This window comes from Cotesia typhae, unplaced genomic scaffold (assembly GCF_013202065.1).
Source record: "Cotesia typhae breed Kobodo isofemale line unplaced genomic scaffold, CoteBio_Ctyphae contig_56, whole genome shotgun sequence".
Lineage (NCBI taxonomy): Eukaryota > Metazoa > Arthropoda > Insecta > Hymenoptera > Braconidae > Cotesia > Cotesia typhae.
Genome location: NW_027423760.1, coordinates 1,463,006 through 1,485,350, shown reverse-complemented (window position 1 = coordinate 1,485,350; position 22,345 = coordinate 1,463,006). Strand labels below are relative to the sequence as shown.

Below are 22,345 nucleotides of genomic sequence, written 5' to 3'. Positions count from 1 at the left end.
AAATCAAAAAGAGGATCGGAAGAGAAACATAATTAAATCTGTGTAGCGAATATGTATAACCAATACTATCGACACCTATGTAGCACAGTATCGCTCATTTGCGAATGGAATGATGCCTCCTTCTCAAATTCACTTTCCGCTGCTACCACAAAGCCGGAGGGGGGTATGCTCAGTGGCTGCACAGATAATACATCATTTTCTTCGAACAATTCTAACTATGAAACCTCTCATTCAGAGAACCTGTTCACCTTATCAGGGATGAAAGCGTATAGCTACTAAATGAATTAAATGCTAGAATCAGCCGCACTACTAAGAATGTTGAAATGACCGTATTATTTACTAATGATTTATTGCTCGACGAGTTCCTGACTCGTCTCCCGCTCTCCCCATGTAACAGGGGAATGCCATTTTAATAGTAATCTTAGGGATATATGAATAAAGGGAAAGGGGTTACCTACTCTGTGAGAATTTTCGGTTACCGAAGAAATAATTTGGACAGCTTGGACCGGAAAACGAATTTGGATCTTGTGTTTACTCCCCAAGAGTACTCCAAAATTTTTGCATTTGTTAAGTATTAAGAAAGAACATTTAAAATTTCTGGTATGTGCGCTGATAAAGTTATTAAATCAATTCTAGAAAAAGACTGGCGTTAGAAGCATGTTGAAAATTCTTGTGAATGGTTAGCACAAAATCTCAAGATACATTTTTTTGGAGCAACTGTCTCTGGTTTTCTCGTCTCTCAAGTCATACGCAAGTATCTGCTGCAAGTTTCCGGTGTAAGAAATGAGCTGGAAAGCCACAAAGTACTATATACCGTGCATCTTGTGCAGATCTTGAGCAAGCCATGCGTATCTTGCCATTGCAAGATACATACGCAGGATGAAACGCTAACAAGTATGAATTTTTCACAAGGCTCTGACCTAAGAATATTGCTCAAGCACATGTTATCTGGGTTTATGAGTTTATCCGCAATAATTTATAACTAATATCATTGTTGACATATTGAAATCTTTTGCAATACTTATGAGAGTTCAGAAAATTTGTAAAAAAATTAGCGTTGGGTCTTATGCTTATCATGTCGCTATTTTCTCGATAAGACTCAACTGTAGAAAGAAATTTTTTTTTATTTTAAACAATATTTCAAGAAAAAATTTTTTTAATCGTTTTTAATGAGTGTTCTTAAAAAAGTATCGGGAAGAATTAAGTCAAATAAAAGTACACAGATTTGCTTATTTATTTTAATAAATACATTTTTTATTTATAAATTGAAGCGTTATTGTAGGAAAGCACTCTCAGATACGATTCAGAGTCAATCAATCATAAGAATTATTATGGGTGCACCTAACTTTATAGCTGAATTATTTATTATTTTAACAAAATCATTTTTAAATTTCATTTCATATCTATAAGTTGCTCTAATCTCGTACAATATTTTTCTAGGGTGCTTAATCATACATTCATAAATATCAAGGAATATTTTGAATATCGCTTAGAACAGTTAATGTCCCATCGTTTGATAGTGAATTCATTATAGATTTCGCTTAAAAATCACCGTCTGGTTGAAGATCAAACCGAGGTGGAAAGGCAGATCCATCAATTTGAGGTTTCATAACAGACCTAAATGGCTAAACAAAAAAAAATTACGAATAATATAATAAACAATATAAATATATTCAATACTTTAGTTTATCAATAAAAAACATTAAATTAGAAATTTTCATGAAAAAAATATGGAGTGTATACAAGGATTTTTGACTACTTAAATTTTGAATTGTTTTCTAATACATGTGTTCAAATCTAGCTCTCGAATAATTCACAATTTCATTCGATTATCTTGGATCTTATCTAAAAAATCTCTAGAGTGTTTCATATATGTAAATGAATCATAATTGGGAAAAGAAAATACGAATTAAAAATTTTTTATCAATATAACTACTACAATGATACGTTTTGTGTATACAGATAAAATGTAAGCTTAAGAAAATGTTATGATTTTCATTATGTGAACTCGTTCTAAGTATTAAATTGACGATAATTTACTGAAATTCATGATAAATAAAAAAAAAGTAATTTAGTGAGATTATAATCTAATTCAACTGTCTTGGAATTCAAACTAAATGAATGATCGAAAAAAAATCAAAACATAAATAGTAGTAGTTTTTATTAAACTAAAATTATACTATGTAAAGTATATTATAGATTCAAAAATAAAATCATTTATTGAAGAGAACAAATCTTGAACCAAGAAATTCATTTTGAAGAGCTGCTTTACTGTCTTAATTTAAATAGAAAAATTCTTGAATTGAGAAATTTTTCTTGTTTCAAGAATTTTTCATTTTGATTCAAGCCAATGAAACTCTTTCAGATGATTTTCTCGGTTCAAAAACTTTTTCTTTAAATCAAGTGAATTTTTTTTTTCAGTGTATGTATTCAAACAAATGAAAAGTAAATAGTTTGTAAGGTAAAAATTTTTTAATTTAATCAATCAGTTATGAGTAAATTTCTGTAAAATTGTGGTTCTTCTGTTGGCTAGTAAATTATAGTAAAGGTCAACATATCACTTAAATAAACACGTTTATTTAGACGAAAATGCGTGTTCTGTGTGCCTTTTTATGAGGTATACATAATTTGTAAATTTATATGACACACGAACTTACATGAACCAAGGCAGCAGATTACTCCAAAGCCGTTGTAGGTTTACGACCTTTCTGGGGCTAAGGGTCATATCATATGGTTTAGTTGTTGTGCGGAAAGATATCATAGTATGTACAAAACTTTATAAAACTACCGTTCAAGAATTAATTACATATTTTCAAGAATCGGATAATTTTCTTATAAGCACTTGAGACTCTTTAAAATATATTTTTAAATGCGGATTATTTGGGTTATTTAGAAAATGAAATATTTCTACTTTCAAATGGGAAAAAAATTGAATCGTCCAAATATAATAGTATGTGCTATACTGTAATACTATAAATACAAATTTTCTTCGATTGAAATTAGTAGAATGCAATTAAATAAAATGCTCCGTAATCAATTTTTGACTCTGATACTTAGGTTTTGGATTAATTGGTCTATTTGTTTGAGAATTATAAAAAAAAATAAAAACATTTTTTTTCAAAAATTATAATTTTAGAGTTTTTTAATATCTACCGAGCCAATTAAGATCAAATTTCCAGAAAATATCATTCAAGGAAAACTCTTTTGATTTTTGCTATTCCCATGTTAACCGATCAAATCGTTCAAGAATATTGAATTACTCACTTGCACACACTCACATATACCAAAAAAATATAATTCCAAAAATAGTCAAAACAGTTTTTTGAAACGTTAAGATCTAATAAAAAATCGACTTTTAATCCTTAGAGGTCGACAAAAATAATGTTCTAAATTAAAAGAAATCAGCGGGACATTTGAATATTAAATTTTTTCAAATTTTCTGATTTGACGTAAAGCTCTCTATTTAAAATTATATAAGTTTGAAATATAACATTAAAGGACACTACTGAAGTGAAATTTTGAAAAATCATTTTTTCTTTGCTAAATTTTTTGATTGTTTATACTTCTAAGAAGAATACATTAAACTTTGAAGTATGTATCTTTAATAGTTTTTAAATTATAGCCTTCGAAATAAGCTTTCTATTAGTCAGTGGGGTATGTTACTTTTATCTTTAAGTATGTTTTTCTTAAAACTAAACTTTCAAGCATTTTTTAATGGAAATTGAAACTTTTTTTTTTTTAATTTGGATCACGAGGGGGATGCACAATAATTACAAGAGTATTGAAGATTTCTATGCGAAAAAATTTGTTTAATTACTTGAAACATGTGTAAATATAGCTGACAATTAAAAAAAAAAAATCACTGTATTGATATAAATTAGTTTTCTTATCAAAAATTTCCCTAAATTACCTTTTTTTAAATGGTTATACTAGTGGGGTCCTTTAGTACTTGATAGTTAATCTAACATTAAAATTATAAATTGAAATGCTAAAATTACAAGTAAGAACATTTTTTCTCATCTCAATAAATGTTTTTCCATTAATTTTTACTTTAAATTATGTTTTATTTACTATAATCATGTTCAGACAAAAAACAGGCTATTAATGAATCAATTTGTGACTTTAAAATTTTTTTCTTTTTTTTAATTTAAGTTTGTTGATCAAAAAAACTGATGATATTGTAGTAAATTACTGGAATTTATCAATGTTAGTATCTATATAGATACCTGTAGTATAGAGATACCTATAGTAGACTTCTCAATTACATTTCATCCACATCAATGCTCAAATTTGTTGAATTTATTTTTCTGTTTAGTTCTCATTATTGTAATTTAAATTAGGATAAAACGTTTGATGATTTCTTTAATTTATTCAGTATCTCAACATCGACATTTATAAAAAATATTTTAGTGATAATATGTTATCCAAGAATGGTAGTTTTCAAGACGTCAATAGTTTGTACTATTTAAAAAAAAATTTTTCTTTTAATTTGTTTCCTTAAGAAAAAAAAAACTTATCAATCGAAAGTGAATTAGTTAATTATTTATATCTCTTACCGCTGGGCTTAAACCTCGGGCTGCACTTCCTCCACGTCCCTTAGTACGAAATTTAGTAATGGCTTGCTCAGCAAGGTCTGCTCGTTCTTCAGCTTCTTCTAACTCTTGTTGTGCTTTTCGGAATTTGGCGAGGTTAAGAGCTGCAATTTCTTCTGCTTCTTCTATTTGTCTTTTATATGTTTTAATCTTTTGTTGGAGCTTGTCAACCAGATCCTGCATGCGTTCGTGGTTCTTTCTATCTTCATCAGCCTGTAGATAAGGAAATTTATAATTGTATAATATATAATGTGAAAAATTCTTTTTAGATTAAATTGAAAACAAGGTATAGTTATTTATAGTAAAAATAGCTCTGATAAATTGAAATTCTGTTTATAGAAGATTTTCACAGTTATATACCGCAAGAAACTATTATAGAGCTCCCTATCCACGTGAAAATTAGTAGTCGAAATTATTTTGGGATCATCAAGTAGTCGTTAAACTACAACATTCATCTCTTGAAAGAATGTTTGATCCAACTATATCTGACGACATAAGATAAATTGTGATTTTTTTTAAATTTCACACTGGGGTAGGTCCAGTAAAATAATCATATTTTAGTGAAAAATGCTAATAAAGTGATAACGACTGTCTATATAATCTATTATTCAGTAATTCTATGGTAATCCTTGCAATTCCGATGAAATTTTATCAACGGAAAAAAACTTTTTAACTTTTTCTAAAAATTATCAAAAAATTCAAAACGTCACTATTTTTTCAGTTTTTCAAATTTATTTTTTGAATAACTCGAAAAATATTATAGCTACAAAAATGTACTTGAGTTTGTTTTAAAGAGGATATTGAAATATATATATATATATATATATATATATATATATATATATATATATATATATATATATATATATATATATATATATATATATATATATATGGGTCATTCCATGTCAAATCGACAAATGGTTGGAATCAACTCCTTTCGATTTGGACAAATTTGGTCAGAAGTTTTCTTTTATTGTGTAACGAAGTTCTGCCAAAGGAAAAACAAATTTTTTTCACAAGATATGCAAGTTCAAAATTTCGCAATTTTCCCAGTTTTTCAATTTTGTTTTTGTAATATTTCGAACGATATTATAGATACAGGAGTGGCCTTTTGTTTGTTTGAAAGAAGACACTTGGAGCTGTTGAAATATATATATATATATATATATATATATATATATATATATATATATATATATATATATATATATATATATATATATATATATTTGAAAATTGTCAAAATTGACGATCAACGTTTTTTTGGTTAAATTGTGTATGTAATATGTCGAACTGATCTTAAGAAATCCTGAAATTTTCAGAACAGTTTTTTTAATTTTTTTTTTTCAAAATGTGAATCTTTGAATTTTAAGAATCAAATTTTCTTTCATTTTTTGCAACTGTGAAATACAGTAAAGTTATGCAGATACGTTATGTAAATACGGTAAAGTTACGTATACTGTACAGTATTGTCGTTTTTAGTATAGACAGGATTAAATCTACGATGGAAATATAAAAATACTATTTTAATTTTGATTGATTTTTTAATTTTTTAGTTAATTATTTAAAACTAACCGCGCTGTGTACGGTTGCCAAGTCATTATCTTTGAGTAGTAGGATCATGACAAAAAAATTGAAGATTATCGAAAGTAGCTAACGTTTAACATTTTTCACTACATAACAAACACTGCTTGTCATAGTTTTTTTCCGAATCATAGTAGTTATATTTTCAATAAGTGATCCTTAGCTTTTTAAAACGATCGTAAAAAATTACCATTGATATTGAATAAAATGTTTGGATCAGCAACGATGGAAATAGGGCTTGCGTGTTAAGTGTGCAAACTTTAACAGTAAATATTTGTAAATTTAGCATCGCAAGGGCTATCCCTGTTGAAAAGCTCCAATAAGATCCCATCAAAAGCGACAAAAGCCACATAAAAACCAATAAAATTTATGAGTTTCTAAGGAGCTTTTGTCGCTTTTGATGGGATCCTATTGGAAATTTTAAACAGGGATTGAAAATAATTCCTACGCATACAAGACACTTATAAGTGTGTACATTCAAAATTTTAGAAAGAACGTAGAAGAACTTATTTCTTTGAGAATATCTTTAGTCGAACGTATAATATATTTTGTAATTTGTCCTTTTTTTTCTACTTAATTTCCAGTTGTTGACGCCAAAAATTTTAAGTGATATGAATTGTTCAATGGAAATTGAATATAAATTGATGAAAATATCATTTTTTGTTTGTTTTTGCTCATCAATATTTTCCATATAAAATTTCTAATCAAGCTCAATTTATTTACTCAACCTTTATCCTAATCAAGCAAAACTTCCCACGAAATTTCTTAAAAATTGAATAGGGTCAATTTTAATTATTGGTCAGTTCAACATAGAATAAACCATATAGATCATTTTTATCTTAAGTATTATTATGACAATACTTTAGTACTTCCAGTGGTTGACCCAAGTAACACGTGCTTGAGCAAGATTTCTGACCTAGAGCCTTGAGCAAAACCCATAGACACAAGCGTCGTCATCTACGTTGTAACAGCGTAAAATTACCCTAAATTGATATCGATATTTGTTCGACGCAGCACTGGCGCATCTCGATCTTCGGGCCTAAAGAGAGAATAGGAAGGGGTAGTTTTGGGTTATTATGGGTTATTATGGGTGAACAGTGCAATGCAAAAGGGAGAAGTGATATGACCGCCAGACAAAGTTGCAAGGAAAATCAAGAAGGACCGATCCCCGGAGTAGTGACGAGACGAAGAAAGCCATCAACAACTAGGACTTCATCCTCAAGCAATGAGTTAGATCGTCGTTTTATTCGTCAAGATATCAATAATTACTCTGTGAAAAGGAAGTGGACCGCGGTTTACCTAATACTCTGTTTACTACTCCTCTTCTAATTTTATTTGATTAATTAATCGTCAAGAGTTATTTATTTATTTAATCAATAATTTATTAATATTCGTTAGTTCGAACTGAGTGATTTTCATGAGGATTTATACCCGAGAGTCATTCAGTCGACTTTGAGGTGAAAAATCATTTGTAACATTCGTAGTGAGAATTGTAAATAATGGAAATTAATCAATTTAATTTATTTAATATCTAGAATTGTTTTATTGATTGAGTTAATTTTTAGAATCAATTAATTCGGTAAACTATTGATTTATTTTTACACTTGAGAAAAATCGACAAGTGTCTTCTCACGAATTCTTGATCGAGCGTCAGTAGATATTTTACATCGTAGTTAAAATCTACACCCCAGGTCAAAACTAACAAGCTAGTGGATATTTGGCGTCCATTTTACGAACGCCGACTCTTGTCGATTTATATGGTTGAATATTTTTGCAACGGAATTTATTGAATATTATTTTGGAATTATTTTACTTGAATCAATTTATATTATAAAATATTATATTGTCAATTTTTGTTATGACGCGTTATAATTACTGATTTTATCAAATGCAAATTATTTATAATAAATTAATTTAGATAATGATTTATAATTTAGTTCTGAAATTTAATTGTTGAGATTAATACGGTACTGCGAATTAGAGCTTAAGCTCATGAGATTTTTTTAGTCAATCATATTGTGGAAATTTAGTAAGAATTTATTCATAATTAACTAATTGTTGGAATTGAATATTAAGCTCAGAGTTATTTCAGAACTACTTTATTAATTTGAAAATATTGTGAGTTAGTTACAACTGATAACTGAATATTTTATTTGAAAATTTTTAAAGTTAATTTAATATGTGGGAATTATTATAAATTTTATAATAAAAGTGAAGTTAATTTAGCCAAGTGTGGGTTATGTGTGTGAAGATTTGTACGGGCCATGTGTAATAGAGAATGTTAATAGTGTTTAGTATTGGTAGTCCCGTGGACTTGTAAAGTTTAATTTTAAGCAGTATGGGAGACCGGTCGATATAAAAAGCCCAATTAGTTTTAAGCAGGTGTGAGAAACCGTTTATTAGAAAAAGCCCAACTAGTTATAAACAGGCTATGGGAGACCGTCCGTTAGAACATCCCCAGCTAGCCATCGTATTGTCGTTTGGAAAGGTATCATTGTAAATATTGTTTGTCTCGCAGTTAATTTCTCCGTATCGCTAGATAATAAGTTAATTATAGTGTGAGTGAGTGAGTGATTAAAGTTCATAAATTTTTTATTATTAATGAATACTGATCAGGTTATTAATTAATTATTTATCATTCAACAGCACCTTCCTCCACTCTCTCTAACCCTAAGATAAGTTCTCAGCTCTAGACCGGTTCCAGGAACCGTGATAATAACCTGGTGACGCCCTATTAATTATTCTGGTTGTTGTTCATTTTTTAGTTTTGTTAATTAATTAGGGGCCAATTGGACAGAAGGCAAATCTTTTACAACGTATCTGCCTTGTCTTAGATCATACCGCAAGAAGCTGATTTAAGAGTAATGTATAACTTGCTCACAGTATCTTACGCAAGAGAATTGGGAATCTAAGCCTTGCGCAAGCCTTTTCAGCATGCTTCTAGCGCAAGTCTGTCTGTAGAATTGAGTATATAACATCACCAAAATCTTTGCGCAAGGCTTGAGCTTATGATATGTTTCAAGTATCTGCAGTAAGGCTCATAGGTAGATTTTGACGCTAGCAACTATCGAACTTTTGAGCAGGTTTGTGCAAGTCTTGCGATAGAATGTTTTATGGGGAAATTCAGAGATACGATAGTGTCTCGCGCCAAGTACACGTCCAACATATGGTATGGCGTGAAACAACGTGTCTCTATTTCCTGTAATCATATATAAATATAACCTCCTCACATATTTAGCTCTATATTTTTTTATTATTGCTAAGACACTAACACATTACACCATTGTCAATAAGTTCCTTTTTATCAGTTATGAATATATTACAAAAGATTATTAGGTCTTAACAATTATTTAATATATCGCAACTTTGAAAATTTTTGATTGCGCCTGTTTTCGATTCTATGAGAGATTTTACAAATTTAATGCGAATTTTCTTATTTCGAAGTTGACACTACTTAATCATGTCATTCTACCACTTAAGTAGTTAGTATACTAAATACTGAACTTAGCGCCCATAAGTAGTTGGTCTTTAGTTTAGAATTTCAATATATGATAGTAGGTGGAGCTACAAAACCATTATCACTGTATTTTAGATCTCAAATTGGTCAGTCATGCGCGTAATTTAAAGTAAAAGTATTGTAATAATTTCGTTTGTTATTAAATTATTACAAAAATTCATAAAAAATCATAATAATTAAGAAATTTATCAATACACCGTAAAATTTTTTGCCCTTGTGGAATAAGTTATAACTATAGCAAAGGTAATTTACCTGGAAGCTCAGTTCTTTGATGCGACGTTCAGCTTTACGCAAGTTCTTTTGTGCGTCAGCGTGTCTTCTTTGTTCTCCATCTAATTCGTTTTCTAATTCTCGTACTCGTTGTTCTAATTTTTGAATAGCCTTTTTACCACCTTTCAGAGCATTTGCTTCAGCTTCATCAAGTCTTACTTGTAATTCTTTAATTTGAGCTTCTAATGCTTTACGTAGTTTTTCTTGTGTCTGTGCATGATCTTGTTCAGCTCTGAGCTCATCTGCCAGTCGAGCAGCATCTACCATTGCCTTCTTAGCTTTTTCTTCGGAGTTTTTAGCTTCATTAAGAAGTTCATCTAAGTCGGACTGTTAATAGAAAAAAAAAGTTAGTTTTCTGATTATGAGAGATTTTAATCATTATCTTGAAGCTACACAAATAATCTACCGTTTTTTTGGTCTTTCAATGAATTTACAATTTTTATTTAAAACTAGATCATGCTAAAAAATACCCTTTTTCTAGTGTATAAAAAAAATGAACAACGTTATTACACTTGATTACTTAAAAGATATTAATTTTGAAATAGCACGTCATAGAAAAAAGTAAAAATTAGCTTAAATTAGCTATAATACAATTATTAATTATTATGATAAAACAAAATTTGTAACTCAATAAGGTAAAATGTTGTTACTATTCAAAAAATATTAGTCCGCGAAAGTAAATTTAAAAATTGAAAAAGGAAATTTAACTTACGTGGAGCGTTTGGAGTTCAGCTTCTAGTTTCCTCTTGGCAGCCGAAATTGAAGCATTCTGGGCACTGAGATCATTAAGTTGTTCATGAGCATCGGCTAGCTCTTGCTCTGCTTGGCGACGACCACGATCAGCTTGTTCTAAAAGCGTACGACTTTCTTCCAGTTCATTCTGAAGTGCATTAGCTCTCCGCTCTGAAATTCCAAGAAGTTCACGAGCTTCATCTCGGGCACGCTGTTCTTCTTCTAAAGCTGTTTGAACATCTTTTAATTGCTGTTGGTATCGTTTTATATTTTTTTGTGCTTCGGCATTTGCTTTGTTGGCATGGTCTAAAGCAATTTCTAATTCATTTATATCAGCTTCAAGTTTCTTCTTCATTCGCAATGCTTCAGCCTTGCCCTGTAACGAAAAATCATAATATTGATGACAGTTTTATCTTATATTCAGCTATTTATGAACGTTTTTGGGTAGATTTCTTTAAAAATCTGCTTTTTGTAGAGACACTCATATTAGAATTTACATAAAATTTTGTTATAATATGTTTTAACTACTACATACCTTAGCTTCCGCTTCGAGAGATGCTTGCATCGAATCCAAAGCACGTTGGTGGTTCTTTCTTGTATTTTCAAACTCTTCCTCTTTTTCTTGAATGCGACGATCTATCTCTTGTCTTACTTGACTAAGCTCTAATTGAGAACGCAAAACTTTGTTTTCTTCTTGTTCCAAAGCAGCTTCTGCTTCTTCTAAAGCTGCTTGTAATTCATCTTTTTCGGCTTCTAACCGTTTTCTTGCTTTTTCAACTTCATGAATGTTTCGGCCTCCTTCACCAATTTGATCAAGTAAGTCTTTAACTTCATCGGCGAGATTTTTGTTTTCCCGACGAACAGCTTCCAATTGTTCTTGGCTCTCCTCATACGCACCTAATTGATTTTAATAAATAAGATTTTGTTATTCAATAAAACATAGAAAATAGAGTTATAACAATTATATATATTTACCTTTAAGTCGGAATAGCTCTGTACTGTAATTGCGACATTCTTTTTGGCTAGCATCAAGTTCTGCAGCCAAGTCATCAACTTTAAGTTTCCATTCACCAATGATCTTGTCAAAAGCTTTTTGTTTTTTCTCAGCCGCATTGGCGATTGCAGTAGCACGATCAACTTCAATTTGTAGATCTTCAACTTCAGTAGCCAGACGCTGTTTGACTTTTTCTAGGGCAATAACCTTTTGATTCAGAGATTCAATAGTTTCTTCAGCTTCAGCTAATCGAGCTTGAAGCTTTCGTTTAGCTTCCTCAAGCTCTTCAGCTCTTGCAACGCCTTCGGATTCATATTTGCTTCGCCAGAGTTGAGCCTCAGCATTTGCTTTACTTAACTGTCTTTGAAGATCAGCCTTTCCTTCTGCTTCTTCTTCAACTTGCTCTCGGATATTATCCAAGTCATGTTCGAGATTACGGAATTTACCAAGCAAGGTAGCTCGTTCACGACTTTCTTCATCAGCAAGCCGTTTTGTATCTTCGAGTTGAGTTGTTAGTGATATTTTTATTTTAGACAATTGACTAACTTGTGATTCAGCTTCTTCAAGTTGCCTCAATAAATCACTATTTTCGATAGATAGTTTCTTCTTTGCGGCATCAAAGTCGTTAACAGTACGATTAAGTTCTTCTAATTTACCTTGCGCTTCATTCAATTGGTGTTGTAATTGTTTCGCGATTTTTTCTTGAGCAGCCTAAAAACGAATCGTCACGAGATATTTATTTCGATATTTAAGGATTTATTTTAGGGTTATATTTTGATATTTTTTAACAACCCTAGCGGTTTCAACGACTCAGCGTAAACTCGGAGCTTACTCGGAGTTATTATGTAGTATACTCCCTCTCGGAGTTTAATCGGGGTATAAGCGGAGTGTACACGGAATTTTAGAGGTGTATGCAAGGAGAATTGTGTGCAGTTACGACACGGAGCCACAAGAGTATATTATTGGAGTTTTCGAGAAGTTTTTGACGAGTTTTTTCAGAGTCGCTATGGAGCTTTTTCTAGCGTTATTGTCAAATATTTTCGGAGTTGCTGTGGAGTTTTTTGGCATTTTTGTCGAGTTTCTTTCGATGTTTTGCGGAGTTTTATAAGAGTTTCACGGATGTTTTTTCAGAATTTTGGTAGTGTTATTGTGAAGTTTACTTGCGATTAATAATACTTCTGGGCATAAAAATTAATTTTGATTTCTCAAGATGACAACAAATAAATCATTTTTCAATTACGGTGGACTTGTACTTAATTTATTAACAAGTTGAAATATAATTATCTATATAGAATATATGTTATTTAATAATCGTATTATAAAGTTTATTTGTGAAATACACGACATATAAAAAAATGACATCGTAATAAAATTGTTGACAGTTTACAGTTGATAATACACTGAAACAATATTATCATAACTAAAATTAGAATTTTATCAATACATAAAGCAATTTAAATCTTTAATCGGTTTCCGTAAAATGAGCGGTGGTGTTTATTACTCGGTGGTTATTATTAGGTGACTGAATAGTAGGTACAGACAATGCTTTGGATAGCTTAACCAGTAGAACCTTTAGCGCGTAACCAATCGGTCCGGATTCGATTCCCGGTCTGGGCTGTCTGATATATTTTTTCGGTTACCGAAAAAAATTTCACTGAGTATGATCTTCCCTTTTACTTTATCCTTTCTTTCTTCAGTTCCCAAAATTGTCTTAAAAAAAAAAAAAAATAAGGTAAAATACCCAACGATCCCAATTAAATACCAATGACCCACTATCGTCTTTATGTGTCACAACTGCACAGAATACTCCGAGTTTATTCCCTATTTACTCCTTTACTACGCTGAATTTAGGACGAGTTTCTACAAAGTTTTATCGATGGCACCGAAACCGCTAGAGAATCAATTTTACTAAAACCAATCAAATTAATGAGAAAAAAAAATAAGTTGTATGAAAAATATCAAATAAAGCTCACTAACGATTATTTATTAAATTAATAGTATCATTGCAGCATGCTTAGTTCTTATTACGCTATTATAGAAACAGGCACTATTATTAAGGAAAAAAATAAACAAGAATCAGATATTCAAATTGAATATTATCGGTGTGAGATAAAAATATGTTAAGGTAATATACATAACATTGCATGCAAATTGTATAGTAATATTAATAATATAACAAATATAAAATATAAAAAATATAATAAAAAATTTCAAATTCAATTATGATTGCATTGGAGAAAAAATACAATCTGTGAAAATTAAATTGCATTGAAAATTGATAAAACTTGACATTTCACGAACTTTTCAGTTTTTGATATATGTAAATACCCGACAAAAACTTTTTTTTACATCTACGTTAGTCTGACTCACCATTTTCTAGATCTCCTCAGATTTAAAAAAATCTACTTAGATGTACGTTGATCTACGTACATTTCATTCTCTCTATAACCAGTAAAATTTTTTTACATCTACATTCATCTAAAATTATACATGTGCTTTACAGGCTCCATCTCTGTATACTTAAAAACATGGAAAAATATAGATGTATCCACGTAGATTTATTATATTTTTTCCCGGATAAGTGTATATATTAACCACGTATATGATATTCTATAACGGATTCATTTAAGTATCATAATTAATAGAAACTTTTTAGGAGCCTGAGTTTCATTTTTTGCGAGTTTGTTACAGAAGTTTTCTTTTTTAACTAGCTGTTTCAGTATCTTGCAAATAAAATTCATCGTCAAAATTGAAATATATGAAAAAAAATTTATTTCGGTCAAGTTGTCGTTATAATTTAATTTTTAACTTTGAAATTTAAAAAAACTTCTTGAAAATTCAGTAACATTAATATATACAAATAAACCGGTAAATTAACAAAAGTTTTAAATTTCTAGAGTTTATAAAGTACAAGAATAGATTTGATTGTAAGTTTTTGTTACTATAAAACTAAGCAAAAATGATACAATAAATAAAACTTATACCATAATTAAATCTGTGAGGAAAAATATTTTGTGAATTATTTCAGTAAGCGTCTTAAACTGCCGATTACTATATCACTAAAAATAAGCAGAAAAATAAATTCAATTTCAACGATTGTCATAAAGCTTTAAATAATAAAATTTTATTAACTTAAAAGAAGCAGTTATTATTAATGTTTTGCTTAATGAAAACTTTGATTTTGCTGCGATATGCGAAAGAGAAAATTTACCTTTTCATTACTTATGTGATCGACTGATGCGCGAAGATCATTAAGTTCTGTAAAGTACTGAACTTTTTCTTTTTCGGTCCTATTAAATGTAAGAACACAAAACATCAAGTGATAGTCAATGAGTAAACAATGAGATGCATTTATAGAATAATTAAATAATATTGAGTATACAGGCGAAATAATGTTAGGTACGTAGTCAAATTTCAGAGATATTTTCAATTGATTGCACTAATGTTCAATACACCAGAAGAGTGCAATTTTATTATACCTTTTCTCTTGCAACTTGATCAATTGCTGCACGAGCGCTATTCAATTCCGCATGGATGTCATGTCGACCTTTTTCTGCTCTAATGCATGAAAAATGTATTCAAATTAAAAGTACATCTAATAGTTTAATTTTACTAATTCCGAGTACAATGAATAACTATACTGATATACCTTCGGTAATAACTTATTTATTTTTCACTAAATATTTAATAAAAATTATAAAAGTGATTTTTAACTTTCCGTTATGAAAATGATTAATTTTCAAAAGTAAAAAGTTAGTGATTTTGGTTCGACTTTCGAAAATCGAGTTTTCATTAGATCTCAACGTTTCGTATGAAGCTGCGGTGGCGAGTTTGGCGATGATGTCTGTATGCATGCGCGCGTGGTTTTGTGTGTGTGTGTGTGTGTGTGTGTGTGTGTGTGTGTGTGTGTGTGTGAACATGTATAAACATCTCATAACTTTGTTACGGAGTGTCCGTTAGAGAAGCAGTTCGCGGCATCTCAAAAGGCCTTGCTGAACTTACAGTTTTTGTGAATTTCGATCGAATAAGTACAGCAGATTTTGAAAAAACCTCACAACTTTATGTTTTTCTAATTTTCAAAAAATGGTTTTTTTGGAATTACTTCGAAATCCTTATTTTAATCAATTTCATGATCTAGTTATTTCTTTTACTTAAAAGAATAACGTCGATTGCTGCAAACCGCATCAAAGTCGAGTGATTTGTTTGAGATATATCTAAATTTAAAAAATCAAAAAAACATGGCTTTTTAATATAACTTTTCAATCATTTCCCAGATTCGATTTCTATCTGAGAATTTTGGTAAAGTTCTCTTTACTACGATAAATCCGAAAGTTATTGCAGCTTAAATATTTTGGAAAATATGTTTTACTAAATACAAACTAGACTTTCGAGCTCAAAAAGCTTAAAAACGTCGTAAAATGTGAAATTGGAAGCGCTTTGTATTTGAAATTAACGAGAAGTTATTGGTATGGCCTATAGAGTCAACTGTTTTACTATTTTTTTATATTGAAAAACTAATAAATATCAATATCAATACCTTGCTTTCAATTTATTGAGAGTATCGATTTGCTCGCCCATCTCAGCAACAGCATCATTGTGCTTTTTACGAAGACTAGCAAGAGAGGATTCGTGTTGAATATTAGCCTCTTCAAGATCCCTTCGAAGCTTACTAAGTTCTGCTTCTCTCTTCTTGTTAAGTTCTATTTGTGCGGATGTAGCACCACCAGCTTCTTCAAGGCGTTCACCCAATTCTTCAAGTTCACGTGCCAAATCACTTCTTTGTTTCTCGGCTTTAGCTCGAGCTTGTCGTTCTGCTTCAACTTCTTCTTCAAGTTCTTCAATACGTGCCTGCAATTCTTTGATTTGTTTCTGAAGTTTACCAACAAGAGATTGCTCGTCTTCAAGTTTCGCAGTCAAAGAAGACAGCTCTTTGTCTTTACGCTGAATAGTTTGTTCCAATTCCTTCTTATTACGTTCGAGATCAGCTACGGCTTCTTGTGTTAATTTCAAATCACCTTCGGTTTTTCGTTTACCTTTCTCAACATCAGCGCTATAATCGAAAATATAAATGTATATCTTTAATAGGTAGATTTTTATTGCAGTGATTTTGAAATTATTGTTATAGGTTTCGTTAATATTTTTTTGACAGATACAAAAAGAATTTCAATAAGATTAATTGGTTGAATTGTAGTGTAAATACTTTGACCAAAAGTGGAAAAAGTTTTTGATGAGGAGAGAAAAATAAAAAAAAAAATGATAACAGATTCTTAGCGGCAGGATGGCCGAGCAAGCTAAGTCATTATATCATTAGTTCGTTCGTACATCATGTCGTGAGGCGAGGGTTCGAGCCCCGACGGTTGTTAAAATAGTTCCAACACCAACCATCGGGGATCGCTCCGGTAGCCGACTTGTACTGACATGGGTTTTCTCTGTGGTTTCCCCATGTCACTATTCTAACAGTCATTAGAAAGAGGTGAGGAATGGGGTAAATGGAGTACATGAAGCACAAGTCGGTCCATAGCCGCAAGAGATACGCAGTTATTATAAAAAGTTGAGAATATGTTATGGTATCTATGAGCGAAAATCGAAAGAATATGAGCACAGTAAAAATTTGAACGCAGTAAAATAGAGAGAGGCAGTAATATTGTGATGAAAAAATTGTAAAAAGCAGTTCTTACTGTTGTACAATGTAATAATTCTATCTATCTGATAACAGATTCTTGAACATAATTTATGGTAGTTTTCGAAAACACCTTACAATTTTTTATGTGATAATGAGTGACTGAGATATTAATAGTCTTGTATTTTATTACGTTATCAAAAATTGACAGTATACTTTTAAGTATGTTCAAGTGATTTATAAGCATGATTGTATTTAAATTGTTAAATCTTTTGCCAAATCTATGAAAAACTTCAGAAGATTTTACTGCGTCTGGAGATAGCAAATTCAATCAATTTCTTTATGTCGAATATTTAATACTAATATACCTAACTATATTCATATGTAAATGTAAATTAAGTTATAAAATACTAATTACCGAAGTTTTTTTTCACGTTCTAAAGTATCTTCCAATTCATCGAGAGTGTGTTCAAGTTTCACTTTCACTTTGTTAAGGTGGTTAACTTTATCCTCAGCTGCTTGAAGTTCTTCGGCGGTTTTTTGATTGATTTCACTTTGATTCTTCTTTTCTTTATTGAGTTTGTTAATAAGCTCATCTTGATGAGCTATTTCATCATTCAAATTTCTTATTTGATGATCTTTAGTAGCTTTATCTTGTTCAGATTTTTGAATAGCTAATTCGAGATCTTCAATATCTTTTTTTAATCCTGAAATTTCTTGGTCTAATTTCTTTTTATTTTGGAATAAGTTATTCCGTGTGTCTTCTTCTTGTTGAAGTCTTTCCGATACATCCTAAAAAATAAAAATATAATTAATAACAACAAATGCCTATTAAAAATATCTAAACATAAAATTAGAATTACTACATTTACATATTTTCTTTGGCAAGTAGAAAAAATTTTTAGAACAAATATTCGGTGAAATTTATAATTATCATATATATCTTAAGAGACATAAATCAATTGAAATCTGAACCTTTACTATATTTCTCAAAGAAGTACAGCTAAAATTAATGAGAGAATATGATTAGCTCATTAACGCTAAATAAGCCTGTACTATTTTCAGTAGATTTCACAGACCATACGGTTTCCTGTGTTATTAGATGAGTATATATAACTTTGGTTTCATTCGTCTAGTTAAAAATATTAAGAAAGGAAACTTTGGTACTATTCCAGTAGATATTTATACCAGCTATCTATAATAAAATTTCTATAAATATAAGTCTGCGTGTGAATCATTAAGGAAAAATTTTGATATCTAAATGGTTTTTTTACTCGATTTTTAAAGTATTTATAGCATGTAATTCGTCATCCATTCTCATGTACATGTATTATGAATTATGTGCGAAGAATAGTCGTTTATTGAGTAATTTTAATAAGGCATGAGATATTCTATCGAATAAGTAGAATTGAGATGTACACGGAAAAAAGTAAACTGTAAAATTCACTCGGATTCCGGTTAATTTTTAGAGGATCAAACATTAAAGCGGACATAGGGATGGCAAAAATATAAATATTACAGAACTTAATGTAGAAAGCTTAAAAGCCACAATTTACAATTTAATATCGAAAATAAGTGATTAATAGCGGTCACTCTAGAAAATGACGGCTCTCTCATCTTAAAAAATTACAGTTTCAAATAGTAAAAATTGCCATTTTACTATAGAGTTCATGCTATGTGGGAAAGGGGAATTCAGATGAGGAGAAGGGGGTCTCACTCTGGGAGAATTTAACATTTGAAACAGTAAAAATTCTACTCTCAAAATACATATTCCACCAGTCCAAGCAAATCAATAATTATAGTTTCATTTTTAGCGTTGCGTTTAAAATTTACCATTTTACTTTATAAATATTGACGTTGGTCGTATTGGATATTTAGTAACTGTATTTTGTACTTTTTACATATCATGTGAATATTTTTTTAGGAACGAAATGATAAATATCAAAATCAAAATCCTTAATTATTATACTTTAGCATTTTCGACATTCACGTAGGGAATATAACTGTTTAAAATAGTTGTTTTTTCCATGTAAAGAATAAATTGTAGCATTTAAATGTTAAATATTGCATAGTGATTATTAAAGTCACGATTTTACTGTTTGAAATGGTAATTTTTAGCAGTTGATCATTACTTCTTATAAATCGACTATTATTTGTTACAGTTTACTTTTTTCCATGTAGCATCGATCTTTTATACATAAACAATTATGAGAGAATTTTGGCATAGGCAGAAGCGATTAACGATAGTCAAAAAACAATCAAAAATTAAATAAGCAAGTATGAAGTACCGAAACTAAATAGACTAGAAATCCACACTACGTTTCTTTAAAAAATGTTTCCAATAAATTTTCATTAATTGTATTTATTAATGTGTATTTGATTAACTATAAGACTTTATTATCACATTAGAATTCAGAAAAAATATTTTATAAACAGCACAATTTTATTTGATGTCCATAAGAAATGTAGAGATTCATAAAAGCTACAGATAAAAAAGTCTTAGATACATACCAATAGTTGTGATTCCAAGTCCATTTTCTGGGCTGCTAGTTTTATTGCTCTTTCTTGATATTCAGTCAAAGAACCTTTTTCACCATCGAGTTGTCGGAGAAGATCAGTTTTTTCGGTAAGGAGTTTAGCGTTAAGAACTTCAAGTTCTTTGCGCATCTTTTCTTCACGTTCGAAGTTTTCTTGAGCAGTACGAGCTCTTTCTTGTAATTCCTGAGGATTTGTATTAATTATAACTTTATTGTCGTTTATTTCAGGTTTAGAAACAGAAGAAACATTGTTATCGTCGAGATTCATTATATTATTTAATTTATTTAACAAATATTCTTGCAGCTAAATTAAAATTATCAAACAACAAGATTAACTTTTTTTTAATTTATTTTTTTCCGAGGTAATAGGAGAAATAATCTCATCCGTAACTTTGACTCAACTAAATTAATACTGCGCACTTCAAACCAAAACTATCATAGGTAGGTTACTTCCTTTTTTTCTTTCTTTACAGACTGGCAAAATTATTACCCCACTACGAGTTTGTCGTTATGTTCCATGATATAATCTTATTTGAATATTAATAGATTGTAGGTAAACTACTTGAAACTAATTTTAGATTATTAAAATCGACAAAAATAACTCAAACTCGAAAGTACAAAGTATCAGATATCATTCCATTAAATAGCTTGAGATATGTTAATCAGTTCAATCGTTACATCAAAAATCTAAAAAATATTAAAAAGTTACTATTATACGTTCGAAGATAAAATAAAATACTATTCTCATCATGTACAATAACTTTTGTTAACTAATAATTAATTGAAAATCATTTTTAATATTCGTTTTATAATAAAGGCGCCCGTTTAATTATCTTAATTTTCGATTATTTAATGTTTTAATTTAGGAAAAAATTAGTAATTTAAAAAATTAACGAGTGTAGTTTTTGAAACAATAAAAATTTTTATGCAATAGCTGAACGAATTTTTACATTAATTAAGATATAATTCAAAAAATTTTGATCAACGTATTAAATAAAGAAATAACAGATAAATGTAAGGTTGTAAATTGTTTAAATATTACGAAATTAACAAAAGTTACTTAATAGACCTTAAAAAAAATGTATGTTTTAGAAATTTCAATCGAAGTGTTCTTAAAAAATAATTCAGAAAATTTAATTAATGAAATTTTCAATAAATTGTAATTGAACTACGTTTAACAAATAGATAAAGAGAAAGGGAAGATAATTTTTTTTAGAATAACCATATATCTGATCGGTTATCAAATATGTTTAGACATAGCCAAATTTCAAGTACAGTAAAATATCTAAAAACTCGAATAATGTACCTACCCTCTACGTTAAATTCTCTCCACTCATACTATTGCCTTACTTTTCCGATTTTCTGAGTTCTTAATTTTAGACTTTTAGCTCTAACCATTCAATTATAATTGAAGAATAATTGAATAATAATGCGTAATCGTTAAGGAGCTTTCATAAAGATCAATGGTCATGTTTGACCAGATATAATTAAACAACAAATAACCAGATCTAATGATATTTGGTCAAACATAAACTTTTCTTCGATATAAAAACAATTTACAGCCTAACATAAAATTTAATAAAAGTTAAAACAATTTAATGTTATCTTACAGTCTGTTCTGCCCTCCGACCGAAATGTGACAACTTTCTGGCCGCTACGCTAAGCGAAGTTGCCACATTCCAGCTACATTGAGCAGAAAAATAGTATACACACCTTGACTAGTAAAAAGTAAAGCCTCAGACCACATGTTTGTCGACCTCGGCTTTGCCACGGCCAACAAGCACATTTGATTTGAGACTTTTCTTATTTTACTGTCCTAGGAATGTAATATACTATTTTTTGAGTAAGTAAGCACACTCTCACTAAAAATTGTAGCAATAAATTCAATGCTTAAATATAGAAATTATCACTTACCGCTAGTTCATCTTCAATTCGAGTCGCATTAAGCATAGGCTTAATTTTCTGCCACAATTTCCACCATGGCCATGTACGAAGTTTAAGATATCTTCGCAGATTACGCTGAACAACTTGAAGAGCCAGACGTTGTTCTTGTAATTTTTTGAAATCTTTACGGGCCAAATAACCACGCATGTAAGCTTGCATCCAGGAAACAATCTTACTAAGACGTTCATCACGCAATTCTTCCATTTGACCTAATACTCCAGCACGGAAGAATACCTATAAAAATGTATTGTATATAAATTAAAAAAAATTGAACATCTATTGTGTACTCAACAATATAACAATGATAATAACCCTGTTTAAAAATATTGATTAAAAAGAATTAAAAATGATGAAGTTCGAATTCTTTTCAATAATTTCAATTCTTTTGTTCGTTTATGTAGATATACAGTTTGCATGGAGCGAACGCTTCTCAATTCTTTTCAATCAGTATTTATAATTAGGGAAAAATGATAATACCACCATAAAAAAATGATAAATGTCACCAATAGAGTGACATTTAAACTACAACTCAAAGTAGAGTAAGATTTTTTA

General features: G+C 29.8%; 1 protein-coding gene across 19 annotated transcripts in view; it reads right to left on the bottom strand.

Annotated features, from left to right (window-relative positions):
• Positions 1 to 1,216: 1,216 nt before the first annotated feature.
• Positions 1,217 to 22,345, bottom strand: part of Mhc (myosin heavy chain) — a 46,945-nt gene continuing 25,816 nt past the window's right edge. For 18 of the 19 annotated variants that reach the window (XM_074250242.1, XM_074250241.1, XM_074250244.1 and 15 more), the window contains 11 exons: positions 21,764 to 22,027; positions 19,824 to 20,033; positions 17,731 to 18,104; positions 16,230 to 16,742; positions 14,904 to 14,982; positions 11,674 to 12,403; positions 11,234 to 11,595; positions 10,679 to 11,074; positions 9,949 to 10,293; positions 4,557 to 4,805; positions 1,217 to 1,625 (listed from right to left, as the gene is read on the bottom strand). In XM_074250242.1, the coding sequence (XP_074106343.1) occupies positions 1,542 to 1,625; positions 4,557 to 4,805; positions 9,949 to 10,293; positions 10,679 to 11,074; positions 11,234 to 11,595; positions 11,674 to 12,403; positions 14,904 to 14,982; positions 16,230 to 16,742; positions 17,731 to 18,104; positions 19,824 to 20,033; positions 21,764 to 22,027 (3,606 nt within the window). In that variant the 3' untranslated portion in view covers positions 1,217 to 1,541. Of the gene's footprint in view, positions 1,626 to 2,657; positions 2,715 to 4,556; positions 4,806 to 9,948; positions 10,294 to 10,678; positions 11,075 to 11,233; positions 11,596 to 11,673; positions 12,404 to 14,903; positions 14,983 to 16,229; positions 16,743 to 17,730; positions 18,105 to 19,823; positions 20,034 to 21,763; positions 22,028 to 22,345 lie in introns of all 19 variants that reach the window. The other variant, XM_074250251.1, reaches the window with a different exon arrangement.